This window comes from Bombus terrestris, chromosome 14 (genome assembly GCF_910591885.1).
Source record: "Bombus terrestris chromosome 14, iyBomTerr1.2, whole genome shotgun sequence".
NCBI classification, from domain to species: Eukaryota; Metazoa; Arthropoda; class Insecta; order Hymenoptera; family Apidae; genus Bombus; species Bombus terrestris.
This window is the reverse complement of record NC_063282.1, coordinates 7,590,017-7,604,571: the sequence shown is the minus strand read 5'-3', so window position 1 is coordinate 7,604,571 and position 14,555 is coordinate 7,590,017. Positions and strand designations below refer to the sequence as shown.

The following is a 14,555-nucleotide window of genomic DNA, read 5'->3' as shown; positions in this document are numbered from 1 at the left end:
AATGAAAACACGAGAGAAAAACGTGTTTGGTATTCGTCGAATCGCCGCCAGTCCGCGCTGAAGTAGTATTGTGCGCGAATTTCGAAGAAAAGGAAAAATGCGCGTTCTAACAAGGCAGAGAACGAGCTAGCGATAGGAGGGGAGATTATCGAGCTCGTACAGAAAAGATACGCTAAAAAGATATATCGTTATATTTATCTGAAATTAAATAGTATTACAGCGGATACTTACCAATCAATGGAAAAATACTAGGTTGATCGAGCAGCGACTTAAGACTGTTTTCAACAAGAGTGGGAGAGGAACGATCCTTGTCACTCATTTCACGCACTGCGCCACGAAGCCGCACGTTCTGAGGGTTACACACGCACACCACAATCCGTTCAGTACACGGAACACCGCACGAAAGAACGAACGGCAGATATAGATAGACTTTCTATGTGTGTACACACGGGACTATACAAACTGCAAGTGTGTACGTGTAGGAGAAACAGCACACACAGACACACGAACGTAACGGTGTGTAGTAATAACAACGAGCACGCAGGCCAACGAGAAACGAATGTGCCTCCCGTGGGACACGATTAAACGACGTTCTTCCAGACCGGCAGAGAGAAAAGGCGCCCGCACCCGAACCTCTCACCTCGTCACGATGTTTCTACTATCACCCGAGACGGTCGCGGCCCGTTCGAACACTCTGGCCACGTTAAAATAAACGCGGAGCGCTATACCCAGTGCACGGTGCTCTTGAAAATCAATCTAAAAGTGGATCGGCTGGTGGCGCAATCTCCTGGCTAACCTCTGGACCGACTCGCGAACAAGTGAACGACGCCTGCCGTACTGATAACGAATAGTGTCTCTACTTTTGCCTTATCGCGATGCGCGCGCATCCGTCCCCCGACCTCCCACACCGCCCATCTACGAACGTTTCTTAGCCATGATCAGCAGTTTTCGTTTCGTTAAATCTTTGCTCACGATATCTCTTTCCTTTTTCTTTATTTCACGTTATTTTTCCTCATTTAATGATCAAGTGTTTTCCTCGCTTAAATCTTTTTAAATTTCTAGCCTGCGTTCGTTAAGTTCGGTGCTCTGTGTGCGTTTCGAAGTTAAAAGCGCTGACGTTCGCTACTTTCTACAAATGTATAGACATTTTTGTTATTTATAATGTTATGTATAATATTTTCGGTATTTCCTATATGCTATAGTTATTTATAATGGATGTTATAATGTTAATTTTCAATAGTTTATAACCAGATTGCAAATGCTTATTATATAAATCCAAGTGTACAAAAATGTACAAAATATCTATATTTATAATATTTAAGAGATCCTATTTTTGTTAGTTATATTTCATAAAAATGTAGATTTGTATAAACATGTTCAGTCTACTTACAACTGCACAATCTAAAACAGTGAATCAATGAAAAAAAATACGTAAAAGCTAAAAGTATAAAGAAGTAAAGTTATTAGACTAATAAAAGTATCGTATATCACATAATCAATCATTGGTCTAATGATTACATGCATAAAAATTAATTAAGATGCATATATTCATATAAGTCTAAAAAGGACAAAATGTTATAATATAAACAAATGTTATCAAAGTATTTTATATGTTAGTATATAGGAAATCTTATAATTAATTATATTGTTAGAAGTAATTATATTTAAGGTGAAGAAACTTCTACTATATTAAATACTCAAATACTTTATATATAATTATTTATGTACAAATTCATGAAAGATAAAGCTGAGTACAGCCTTAATGACTTATGCTGCATAGTAATACTTCTAAGTACAAATTGAACACTGTTTCAAAGTGGAAGTTGAGACTGTTTAAAATATTTTAAAGTACCAGTAAAAAGGCAAAATGCTCAATTACAATATCGGTACACATCTAAGAGATGTATATGATTGCTGATTGCTTTTGTCAATACAAATGCTGGAGACAACTTTTACAAAATCTTTTGCATATAACCATCAAGAATTATGTTTTCTTAATACATGTAAAAGTACTAACTATGCTTGTATACATATTAACCTTCTAATAAAACTCTGGACAAATTTATATTCTATAGTAATGCATCAAGTCATTCATAAAACTAAAATCAAATGAGTGAGAAACAAAAAGAAATTTTAAATTAACTAATTAATTAATTTTTTGTATTTTTTTAATTTTAACTAATTAATTAATTTTTTTTAATTAACTGGTTAATTAATTAATCAGCATTATTATTAGCATTATGTTTGTCTCTAAACTGTTTTAAACGTTTCTTAAAGAATAAAACTTTCCTGAACAAGAACACATAAAATGTAAAACTGATCTGGAAATATTCAGACAGGAGCAAAAATTACTGTATCAATAATCGACTGTGCCTTCTATGTTCAGTCATTTGTTTACATTTGAATATATCAAGTGCATTCATCAGAGTCATTTCGTTTAGAAAGTAGTTTATGTATATTGCTAGCAAAATCATTCAAACCCAGACACTTAAAGATTCAGTGGTAGTTTGAGAGGCGGTGAAGTTACTACGATGTTTATTAAAGAAAGCTCGAATTTCAGCAGGAGTGGAAGACCACCTACGATGCCTAGCTTTTTCCAATGGTACCGCCGGTAAACCCACCTCTTGATGACAACCTCTTATAGGAGAAATTGACAGAACGTTAGGTAAACCAATTTCTTGAAAAGAACTCATAGAAGAAAATCCACTTTCGTCCTCGACGCTGCTCACACTGGCAGTTGGCTTTGATTTCGAAGATTTATCCTTTTTCTCCACTTTTCTAACACGTCTATTTGGCGTAGATGTCGGCGTACATACGTAAATATGTTTGTGATTCGATATGGATACGTTGAAACAGTTATTATTTGGAAGTAGATCCTCTTCTTCGGTAGTTTTGCTGCTTCCTGAGTTGAGTGAGGTGGTGTCAACGGATCTTCTTATATCAGGAAGAAGATCGTGGAAACCTTGACTGATCTCAACAATGTTTGACGATGATTTTACGAAACACCTACTGTCGTTATCGGTACTACTTGATTCGTTCCCATGGTCATAACTAGAACATCTATTGTACCCGATAGCTTCCTGCAAGCACGTTGCATTTACGTAACTACCATCCTGCAAGGTCACTGATACCTCGTTGTGATGATTATTGTAACGATGACGCTCTGTGGGCGATGGGGAGGATTCGTTATTTTCTATCGACGAGATTCTGACCAGATCCGGTTCTCTCATTGAGAGCAACGACTGAACTGTTCTCATTAATCTGAAACAATTAATTTACAATTAGTTAAAAATAGTTTACTATCTTCAAATATTTTAAATAAAGAGATATTTAAAGTTACTTATTAATAACTAAACACTACAAAATAATTATTTTAATCACTTACGTATCTGGTTACGTACCTAAATGCTTCTTGGGATAGTTTCTGGGGCGGTACATCATTCGGGTCCAACTTGGGTTGCGTAGGGGCTTTATAAACAACAGCGTCATGAGTTTTATTGAGACTCTGAGATTTATTACGTGAAGAATTGAGACCCTGAGATTTATTACGTGGAGAAGTAGAATGCGCTGGATCGTTTCTACGAAGCATCGACCAAGTGAATTCGCGGTAGTTGGTAGTGCACGGTGACATCTGTGTGACCGATTTCGACTTCGTGAAACGAGAGGAAGTCGAAGACGATGGCGCTGAGGAAACATGATTCGACGAGGAATCTGCGTGCTCAGTGTGAACGCTATGGCTACGTGGAAACCGTCCCGTTGACTTCTTATCCTTAGGATTACTCTTCTCGTGAAGAATATCCAAGCTTTTGCGGGCTCGGTCCAGGAAGCGCAGCACTTGCTCCATCAGGGCACGGTACATCTGTCTATTTGCTTCTATCTGTAAAATTTTTTATAAATAAATATTCGTGCAATTTACACTGTTTTATTTCTATAATAGATTTATATTATGTTTCAATCATATTGTATTATTAACATATTATATTTTCATATAAAAATTTGTGCACAGATTTGGAGTATTAAAAGCTTCAAACGTACACACACACACACTTACTGGATGTTCACAGCATTTATGTTGCATACAGAATAGTTATTTATACATGACATCGTATGTAACTGTTGCGTGGGCAATAATAATGCTGTGGTTATTCATTAAGTGCACAAGTACAATAAATTTGAAACTTTAATATTTAAGGAGTGGGGATTCAAAGCGATTTTGTGGTATTTTTATTAAACTATAAAAAACTTTGTTAAAAGAGATGTAGAAATAGTTGCCTCTGTCTAAAGTTGAAGCTGTACTGTTTTAAAATTGCCAAAATGTTTCACTTCTTTGCATATTTTTAATTCTTGATATTTGTACAGGTACTAAAGTATTAAAAATGGCAGTGGAATATTTTTCGGGGACAGACGGTGAAGTATTCAAGGAATGGGGATAAGGTAATCTGGTCGAGGACATCAACAATTTCCTCTTGTAAATCAGGTATGTTAAACGATCGTGGTTTATGGTTAAATAGAGACCTGTTTCAATTGCCATTGCAATGTTTCAACTTGTGTTTGCAGGAAAACATTGTCGACTACTTGTACGTGAGGTGTTTCATTGGTCGCTAAAATTTCTTGAAGTCTTCGGTTCTCTTCTATCAATGATCGGTATTGCTGAAACAAAAAACAGAAATGACAAAATCAGTTAACGATAATTATTGGTGTTTTCTTCCTAAATTCAATTTCTTACTTTTATCACACTTTAAGTTTAACGAGGAAAGTGTCCAGCTCTCGAACGACTTTCCTGAACGTAATAATCGTTTCAAAAGAAGAAAGAAGCGACATGGTACGGCGTATATACACGCGTTAATACAAGGTTTCACCTTGCGTAGGAGATTTTCACACGGTGGAGTGAACACGATTCGACGTTAGCAGAGCGTACGCCTGTTTATTGTACAGACATTGCTTTACCAATAGCGGTATATTTTATTTAAAATAATATATTGCTCTAATCACCGTTAAAAGTAAAAGAAACTTTAAATATTTGCGTCATTAATTACCTTAAACTTTTTGTCGATTTTCTAATTAATATTCTAACGCCTTCATTTTATAAAATAATATTCCAGGTATAATATTGCACAAGTCTATGAAATACAAATGTATACAACCGTATAATAAAATAATAAGATTTAAAGTTGGACTCTAGATAAATAAATTAATGAAGAACTATTCCGGAATTTGTATTAAATTTATTATATGCTTATTGATATTACTACCAGGTTTCTAATTGATATTCTAGAGCTATTATTTTATAAAATAATATTCTACAGAATTTCCAGCAAATTCATTATCACGATATTCCAAAATTTCCTTTAGACTTAATCAACCTTCTAAAATATCTGCCAGATTTCTCACTATTATCCTAAAGAACTTATTTACATCCTGAAACAACATTTTAGGAATTTCGCTAGAATTACAGCCAATATCAACAAATATTTAACATATCCGTGATAAATATTTAAAAAATCTCCTGCTAAACTCGTATCATCAAGAAACATCCAATAACGGATCAATAACAAATTTCCCCCCAAGAATAGAAATCTTTACCACACTGAAAATAATTAAACGACCCAACATTACTGATCCTATTCGGCCAACATCCTCGGAAGTATTTTAAAACGCCATCTAATACGCCGCAACAGAATTCTAATACAAGTCGAATAGAAAACGCACAAAGGGGAGTGGAGTTTTCCGCGAGTCCAGTCACGAAGTCCTCATTGAGCAAACAATTAGACACCAGCGAACAGTTACTTCGGACAACTTGAAAAGGTTCGAGCATCGATGATGCACCGCCATTCGAACGGATAGGCCCTTTAACATTTGCATATTTCTTTCTTTTCGGTGGCCGAGTCGCGGACACCGGGAATAAAAGAAGTTCGAAGAAACACGAGGTTTCTGACATTTCCATACAATGACGGGAAAAATACGGTACGAGTTGCGAGATATCCGGCGATGGGCCATGCCTGATAACGAAGCCAGGACGCGCGAGATGTTGAAAGAATCATGCGTTCATCGTTCGGTCGCCACGCGTTCAACTATCACTGTTATTAGAATCATCAGCGAAGATTTGCTCTCAGCCAGTCGCAGAAAAATACACGATATTTCGAAAACCTTGAATCTTTGCTCTTTTCAACGCCCCGACTCTCTTGGTCCGCCTCATGCAATTCAAATGATACATAAATGACGATTTATGACAATCCTTTTACGTAAATCCTCTGCTATAATAGTAACAAGTTTCTATAATAATATTAAGTAATATTTCATATAATAGATTCTTAATAATTAAATTAATAAATCTGTGCAAAGTCAAATTGTAAGAACTGTTTGTACGATAGAAGTCTGTATTTTTCTTCGTTCGTTCGAAAGGATGGAAAGACAATTTTTTGAGGAATATTTCCAAACTGTAACTTGTATTATTTAAGCATAAACTTGGTAATTATCGATTATTATATTATTGACTAAGAAAGAACCACGTTGACTCGGTCGGCTGGCACTTGGGACCTTGATTATCGAAACTCAATATTTCCTATATCCTAATAGTCGAATTTTCAGCCAGCACCTCTGAAACTTGGATTTATTCCTAGTTGCATGTGTTTATTTCATCGTGGTCTCTAGTTGTCACAGTGGAAGCCATATAAAGCTGTAGGTCCACCAAGGATGGATAGAATGAGAAATGAGAAAAGCAATGAAAAGATAAAAGGAATAGAAGAAGCAATGAGAAGATGACAACAAGAGTTGTTCCTTTTCTATCTAAAGTGTTTTCATCTGCTGTTGCGTGTATTATTGATTAAGAAATCATTGAAGAATACAACAAGGGTCAAGAATCGCTACTACCTCTACCTCTTCCTCTTCCTGCTGATCTTTCCTTGGAAGTATCCTTTTCGTGTATTTAAATGATATATCTGTTTAAATTTAAAGTGGAAAACCACTTACTTCAGTAAAATGTGGATTCTCTCTGGACGATCTTACATATTAAATAAACCTTCTTAATTGGTTTTATGTAATATACATTTTATTTATCGTATTTAAATATGAAGTTTAGCCAACAGAAAACGAGACGTGTTATCAAACCAAGCGGCTCGAAACGTCGTAAAATAGAAAACCAGACGAAACTGCAACTGGGATAATTAATTGCACTCGAATAAATAAAAAATTAGCAATTACAAATTCTTGACACTCGCTTTCACAGCCACGAACTCCGATGATATTCCTTATTTCTCTAATAAAACATCCATCTCTCATCACCAATAAATGTAGAACAAATGTATCATAAATTACATGTATGTTACATATCATAAATTATTAAAAAGTTCGTAACACACGGTGAAAGAATACAAAGTCCCAGGTTGGTTTCACCGATGGTTTCACCGTATCACAAGGAGCGCGAAGAAAAGTCGGTATCGCTTTTACGCGCGTAAAACGGCACTATGATGGAAGGATAAGACGACGTGTTTTGCCTATGGTTTCTTTGACGATGAGCCGGCAAGGGTTTCTTTCAGTGTCCCGTTCACATAAGGGAATTTGTACGGAAAGCTGAAATTTTTCAGCGGGGACCTAAGCGGATGGGGTTCCGCATGGTCGCTCAGCTTGAACCGTCCACCGGCGGAATACTATCATGACGTCACTCGCTACGGTCACTGCCTGAATTATTCAGTATTTCTTCGTTTCTACTTGTACACACTGACTATACCTCTTTATATCTAATAGTCGTCACGACTCAAACAAGATAACGTGCATAGTGTCACGTAACTGATAATGCAAATTCTATATTTTAAATTTGTACGACATTTATTCGATTATTCGATGACATATATTCATATTTATATTGGTATATCTCGCCTTCGATACCGTCTCTTATAGCAATTAATAGTTACACTTTGTTCCTACGTTTCCTCAACATTCCAGTTCACTTTTTAAGGGCACGTCTGAAACCGAACGAGTGCAATCAACAAAGAGGCTGATTTCTTTTTTGATTTTGGTAGATATAAAGATGCACTTATCAAGGTAGAAACAACCGTAGGACATTTTTACCATGTCATGTTGTTATTTCAAAAATTCTATGTTTATTTTCCTCGATGAGCAAGGGGGATGATTTTTTAAAATTCTGACAGGTATAAAGATAAATTTATCAAAGTAGGAAGAATCATAGGAAACTTTTACCAAATCATGTTGTCATTTAAAGAATTCCATGTTTATTTTCCTCGATAAAATTGATCTTATTAGCAAGGGGGGTGATTTTTTAAAATTCTGACAGGTATAAAGATAAATTTATCAAAGTAGGAAGAATCATAGGAAACTTTTACCAAATCATGTTGTCATTTAAAGAATTCCATGTTTATTTTCCTAGATAAAATTGATCTTATTAGCAAAGGGGTGGTTTTTTAAAATTCTGTCTGATATAAAGATGAATTTATCAAAGTAGGAAGAATCATAGGAAACTTTTACCAAATCATGTTGTAATTTAAAGAATTCCATGTTTATTTTCCTCGATAAAATTGATCTTATTAGCAAGGGGGTGGTTTTTTAAAATTCTGACAGATATAAAGGATCTATCAGGGTAGAAAGAAACATAGGAAATTTTTACCAAATCGTGTTGCTATTTAAAAAATTCTACGTTCGCTTCGCTCAATAAAATTGTCGATCTTATTAATAGTATTATATACAAGGTGTCACGTAATCGACAATGCAAACAGCAAAGGGTATGATTTCTCAAAATTCTAATTAAGAGTCAATCTGTCCGTAGAAAAAACTTTAGGAAATTAAAAAGATAGCGCTAAACAATTCTATGTAAATTTTCTTTAATTTTATTATTATTGTATATAGGTTGCCTGCATATTCGAATATACAGGATTATGAAAAAATCATTCGAAATAACAGAGTTGTCTCGTCCGAGATTGCCCATCCTAAATATATCCATTACTTCAAGCAACAAGCGAAAATATTGCGTAGAAAATTCGTACGATCGTTAGAAGACATAACACGGTGACGATAATCTCTTCAAATGGGAGAATCAACTTTTTGCGACCTAATTCAGTTGAACAGCGAGTAATTACCAAAAGACTCGCGTTATTCGAAGAATATTTCTTACAGTATAAATCATAAAAGTTTTTCGTTTCGAACCAGTATTAGTGTGACTAATGGATTTGTGCAGAGAGTACGGGTACCATTCGAACGTGCATGACACAGCACAGAAACGATCAACATAATAAAACACGGAAATATGATAGAAAATAAAATTCTAGGACGCGAATCAAGTCTGAATATCTCAGATTTAATACCGTAAGATTTTTGTGCGATAGCCTACTTTACACTCTGAAGCAGAAACGCGTGTATTCATCGGATATTTAAAGAAACGATTTAAATAAAAAATGACGAAAGAAGTGCTTTAACCATTTAAAAGAATTTCGAACTTTTTCGTGCCCATAGGAAATAGCTGTGATATTAAAATATACGGAATGCTACGAAAAGAAAAAGCTAATTATACTTTCTAAGGAGTCGTTCATTCAAAATTCATAATAACAAAAATCAGCACGCATCGAGCGTATCTGGGTAAACTTTTATTCGATACGATTTATGAACGCGTCAAAGGAAACATACACAGGCGTGCGAAAGTAGACGTCTTCTATGAACATATATCATCTGCGTAGTATGAAACATTTTGAAATTTCAATAGCATTGCGAGACTCGATTATCATGATTACTACATCGGTAAAATTTGAAACAGATATGAAAATGTATATAGAAATTGCAAGCTATTTAGTATAAGTACTTTCTTTTTATTTATAAAAATATCTCAAGATACATAGAATGCACATAACGCGCAAAGACACTTCAAATATTCAGAATAACTGAAACAGATTTTCTTATTTACATTTCGTCTTTTTACAAAACTATATATTTGTATAAATATCCGCAATACTTTCGTGAGTCAGCGTATTATCCTTTGAAGCAGCTGATAACTCCGAAAAAAACTGACTAACTGTACATACATCGGGACAAAGGAATCCCTGTCCTTCGAGTAATTGCAAAATCTGGCTTTACAGACTATTGAGCATCGCCTTAATCGAAACTATCATCCTTCTAATCAGCCTTGAATGCGTCCGCTCGATTTCACGTTTAACACTAAACCTACCGACACTTCGTATTTACCTATTCCTACCGTGTGCGGTCAAAATGACCGGTGATTAAAGAAGTAAGAATTTTTACGATTTAACTTAGATAATGGTTAACTTATAACTAAATGTATATAAAATGATGAACTTTCATAAAATTTCGTCCAAATTTAATTTTTTTTAATTTCAATTATAGACTTAAATAGAATTACACTTTTATTTATATAGAAATATATCCTATTCAACTTTGCTGCATTTTTTACAAATTATCTTATTATCGAGTATACATTTGCCGCATAAATATTTTCCGCGTCTTAAACAAATTTTCCTAATTTTGTAGCCTTTACAACTTTTTACTTGACAAGTTTTTGTAGTAACGAAACTGAACTTGTTGATAGTTTTATTGCATGGCTTTTTTCCCGCGATTCTTTATATAAAAGTAATGTATGCACCAAGCTTATAACAATTTTGTGAATTCTCTGTAAATTGGCCCCATACTGTAGATACCATTGCAAATTTATTGGTTCGTAAACGTTAGCTTCTTTCGCTCTTCTTATCAAATCCTATAAACCTCATAATTTCAGCAAAGTCATTCTTGCTCATTGTTTTCGAAAAAAATGCAGGTCTCCAAATTTTATTCCACAAATATGAGACATCTAAATTTTTTATATAACATATAGCATATGGCAGAGCAATAAATGCATCTAGTTTTGTTGCATCTAGCTCCCTCTTAGTCCCCAATACTCTAAATTCTTCTTCTTCTGTACGTTTTATTATATGATCCCTTGTACAGTGATCAATGATAAGATAAAATGCCGTCTTTACTTGTCCTTTCATAATATGCCGTTTAGCATATCCCTAAAAATATTATGAACTGATGTCCTGCCAGGTTTGGGACTTGCATCTATTTCTCTCCAAACTGTCCCATCAGGTCCAGCTTCGATACGTTGGTTCTCTACATCAGTCTTTGTTGTCAACGATAATTTCTTTCCTTCTTGTCCTGGACTTATTTATAATATTCAACTCTGATTCGGTTGTAAATAGCTTTTCATGTGTTTCCACGCCGTTTTCTGAATAGCCTTCTTCTATGTCCGTAATTTTTTTTTTTTATAACTTTTTTTTTAAAGTCTTGACAGTTCTAGGGTAAATATTTATCATAGAATAATACCATGTATGGAATACAAAATTATTATCAAATTTGATATACTTTATCTTCCCTTTTATAATAACTTTACGCAAAACGCTATGAGATGCTTTCTGCCTGAGTTTTAGAGATAACAAGTTAGATGTCAACTAATTGACTGACAAACTGAGATGTATTCTAGTCGAAAGGACAATAGCAAATAAGAATATGGCCTGTGACGGCGATATTTATAGAAAAAAAAATTTTTTTTTTTATTTATTAGAATATTTACAATCAATTCTCGTTGAGAATTTTCAGTAACTTAATTTGGCGTGATACAATGACATGGATTATAATAGTTTTATATTGTTGGTTCTAGTAGAAACTAAGGATTTAATCTAGAGGGTATTTTCTTTTTAGTCTGCGGATCTGGTCCGTCGTGTCCAGTAGTTGGGTGACTAGTGGGTTATGGTGGTTGTTGACTCTTGTGTTATATCTGCTTCTGGACTTGTGTATTTCATCTTTGACTGTAGGTATCTTGAGGTCACGGTGGATTGTTTCGTTGGTAACATACCAGGGTGCATTTAATAGGGATCTTAGTGTTTTCGATTGGAAGCGTTGGAGTATTTCAATGTTGGAATTACTTGCTGTTCCCCATAGTTGGATTCCGTAGTTCCAGACAGGTTTTATTACGACCTTGTAGAGGGTTATTTTGTTCTGTATGTTTAGTTTGGAGCGTCGGTCCGTGAGCCAATAGAATTTTCTTAGTTTATAAAAAAATATTGATGAATATTGCCGTTCTCCACCAACGGTTACTCGAGGGTGGAGTTGGGAAAGCTTTTCCCGTGTTTTATCGCAATGAGCAATAACCCGAAGAAACTTCTCGACTTTTAAAATATTTGTAACAATGGACTGTAAAAGATGCTAAATTTTATGGCGGTTCCTTAGGTTTATTATGGGCCTGAGTTGATATGTTTTAACAACTGGTGTCCATCTTGATCGAGGGATAAATTATGTTTTTATGACAAGATTACAGGTGTAACAGCTATTATTATTTGTTATTACTGATTTTGTTTGTCATTTGACCTTGAGATAGCCTTTTATTTGTACTGACTGTATTTATTTTAAGAATAACGTTAATATTTTTTCGGACGGTCAAAATGACCGCTCACGGTAGTCAAAGCAGAGTAGAAATTTTTCTCAGAAAATAAAAAAGCAAACTAAAAGTAAATACCGAAAAATATATTTTATGCGTGTTTTAGGAAAAGTCAGAATTTATGAAGCGATATGATAAAGTTTAAATATGGTTAAACTTGTGTAGAAGAAATTTGACCGCCGCTGGTAGATTTAGTGTTAAAAATTTGTCCTTCTGCGGCCACCAGATACGAAGTAAGTAATACATTAGCCGCGTCGATAACAAAGGACTTTTCAGGCTTAACCTTGCCAATGATCATGGTTTTACTGTCTTAGATAAGCTGTAATCTCTTAGGTACTGTTGAATTTTGTGAGGGGCTGTTTCGCTGTACGGCAGAGTTTGACGCGAATTACGCGTAAACGATACAACACTGCAACGTGTGACGGATAATGATGTTCTCTAGGCAAGCACATTGGAATGAAGTTTTTGATAATTAAATTATAATTTTTCTTAAAGATATGATGCATATACTTGAACTTAAATAATTTACTTTAATAACTGATAGTACAATTGAGTATGATATATTTTAAAACACGGTACGACACATAAAACCACGTCACAATTTTCACATTCATAACGTGATAGTGTTTTCCAATTGCTGTTCGTTTTCTATTTTCGAGCGACATTTTCAGCTCGAAGATTCTAAAAAATTATAAGGATACAGGATAAGATAAGGATAAGGATACAATGGGATCGCGCTGCTTGGGACTCAAACGATTAACAATGTACAATAACATAACGATAGAACGGTTTACCAGCGGAAAAATATCTATTCCTTGGAATCACGTGAGCCACGATTGGACGATATTTAACGCGATTAGGATAATCGACATGTAGTTGAAATTTGTTATTACGAAACAAACATAAATACTTTACGTGTTGGAATTAACATGAAAGAAAAGGAACGTTACAGCAAATTCTTCCCTTGCTATGGTTCTCTTGCACGCAAGAATATTCAGTGATATTTTTTGTCTTCGATCGTACAATTCCTTTTACGCGATAATTCCTTTTATGATCCACCATCCATGAAATAAGAAGCATCGTGAAACGAAACACAGAAAAGAAACGTTTGTTCTTCTGCAAGAAGACTATACCTACACTTATATTAGTCGAAATTTCCAAATTTCCCTTCCTGTTAAATATCAGGTACAGTGCTGTGAATAATCATAGAGCCAAACGCAGTTTCTGCATTATTTCTTCAACATTTCTAAGAAACCATCGACCGCGCCTGGATATGTTAAGCGAAGTTGTGTTTCTAGAGGATAAATTGTACGATAGAATATCAGGAGATTTTGCACGGTGAATTATTTCCTTTCGCGACTGAAATAAAAGACAGAAAGACAATTTTTTCAACGAGTCGACGCTCCTCTTTGTACAGTTGCCATTACAGAAACGTGGTTCCAAGATTTCGGAATAAAATTATTAGCATAGCCAGCATTGGGTCCTCGTTTGAAACTGATCGAGAACCTGTGGCGAGTTTTAACAAGAAAAGTTTACGATCGGAAGACTACTTCTAAAGATTATATTCCTGTGCATTACAGTAGCGATCAAAATATAGCCAGGTAATAAATTGGATGAAGAGCATTTAACGAGGACTGAATTATTCTCGCTTAGGGTTACACGTAAGATCCTATTCGAGGATTGCTGGCAATAAAATACGTCAAATAAGAAATGCTACGTTCATTTACAACTAACTAACTAACTAACTAACTAACGGTATTTCATTTACGAGTCAAACATCGATGAATATTAATTACAAATTAGAAAAGATAATGATAAGAATAAATTAAAAAAGATGAAATACGCGATGAAGAAGTGTGATAATTTTTAACTATAATAATTTTAACGATTGGTTATAATTATATGAATTTTTAACTATACGTATGTCCATGTTTCTACCATTATCATAAACGTACAATCTTTAACGTCGCACGATTAATTCTCTTTATCGAATCACCGCGTTTTACGCTAATTAATATAATAATTATATATAGTATATATAGTAAAAATTAATATAGTAAAAGTAGACTGCGGATTTCTATGCATTTACAGGAACTTTGAAAGTGCAACATTGCACAAAATGTGCATC

General features: G+C 34.5%; 1 protein-coding gene and 1 long non-coding RNA gene across 4 annotated transcripts in view; one reads left to right on the top strand and one right to left on the bottom strand.

The window, feature by feature from the left end:
* The first annotated feature begins 81 nt into the window (after positions 1-81).
* Positions 82-5,032, top strand: LOC105666490. 2 transcript variants are annotated; one of them, XR_007226313.1, is made up of 4 exons: positions 82-1,137; positions 2,564-3,853; positions 4,360-4,477; positions 4,558-5,032. It is a non-coding gene; the product is annotated as an uncharacterized LOC105666490 (long non-coding RNA). The 2 variants fall into 2 exon arrangements; XR_007226314.1 differs by having other exon boundaries at positions 2,561-3,853.
* Positions 1,690-14,555, bottom strand: part of LOC100651463 — a 32,533-nt gene continuing 19,667 nt past the window's right edge. Inside the window, exons 3-6 of one of the 2 annotated variants that reach the window (XM_012316476.3) lie at positions 4,516-4,650; positions 3,550-3,877; positions 3,402-3,468; positions 1,690-3,261 (exon numbers count right to left, since the gene is read on the bottom strand). In XM_012316476.3, coding sequence (XP_012171866.1) covers positions 2,475-3,261; positions 3,402-3,468; positions 3,550-3,877; positions 4,516-4,650 — 1,317 coding nt within the window. In that variant the 3' untranslated portion in view covers positions 1,690-2,474. Of the gene's footprint in view, positions 3,262-3,401; positions 3,878-4,515; positions 4,651-14,555 lie in introns of both variants that reach the window. The other variant, XM_003400769.4, reaches the window with a different exon arrangement.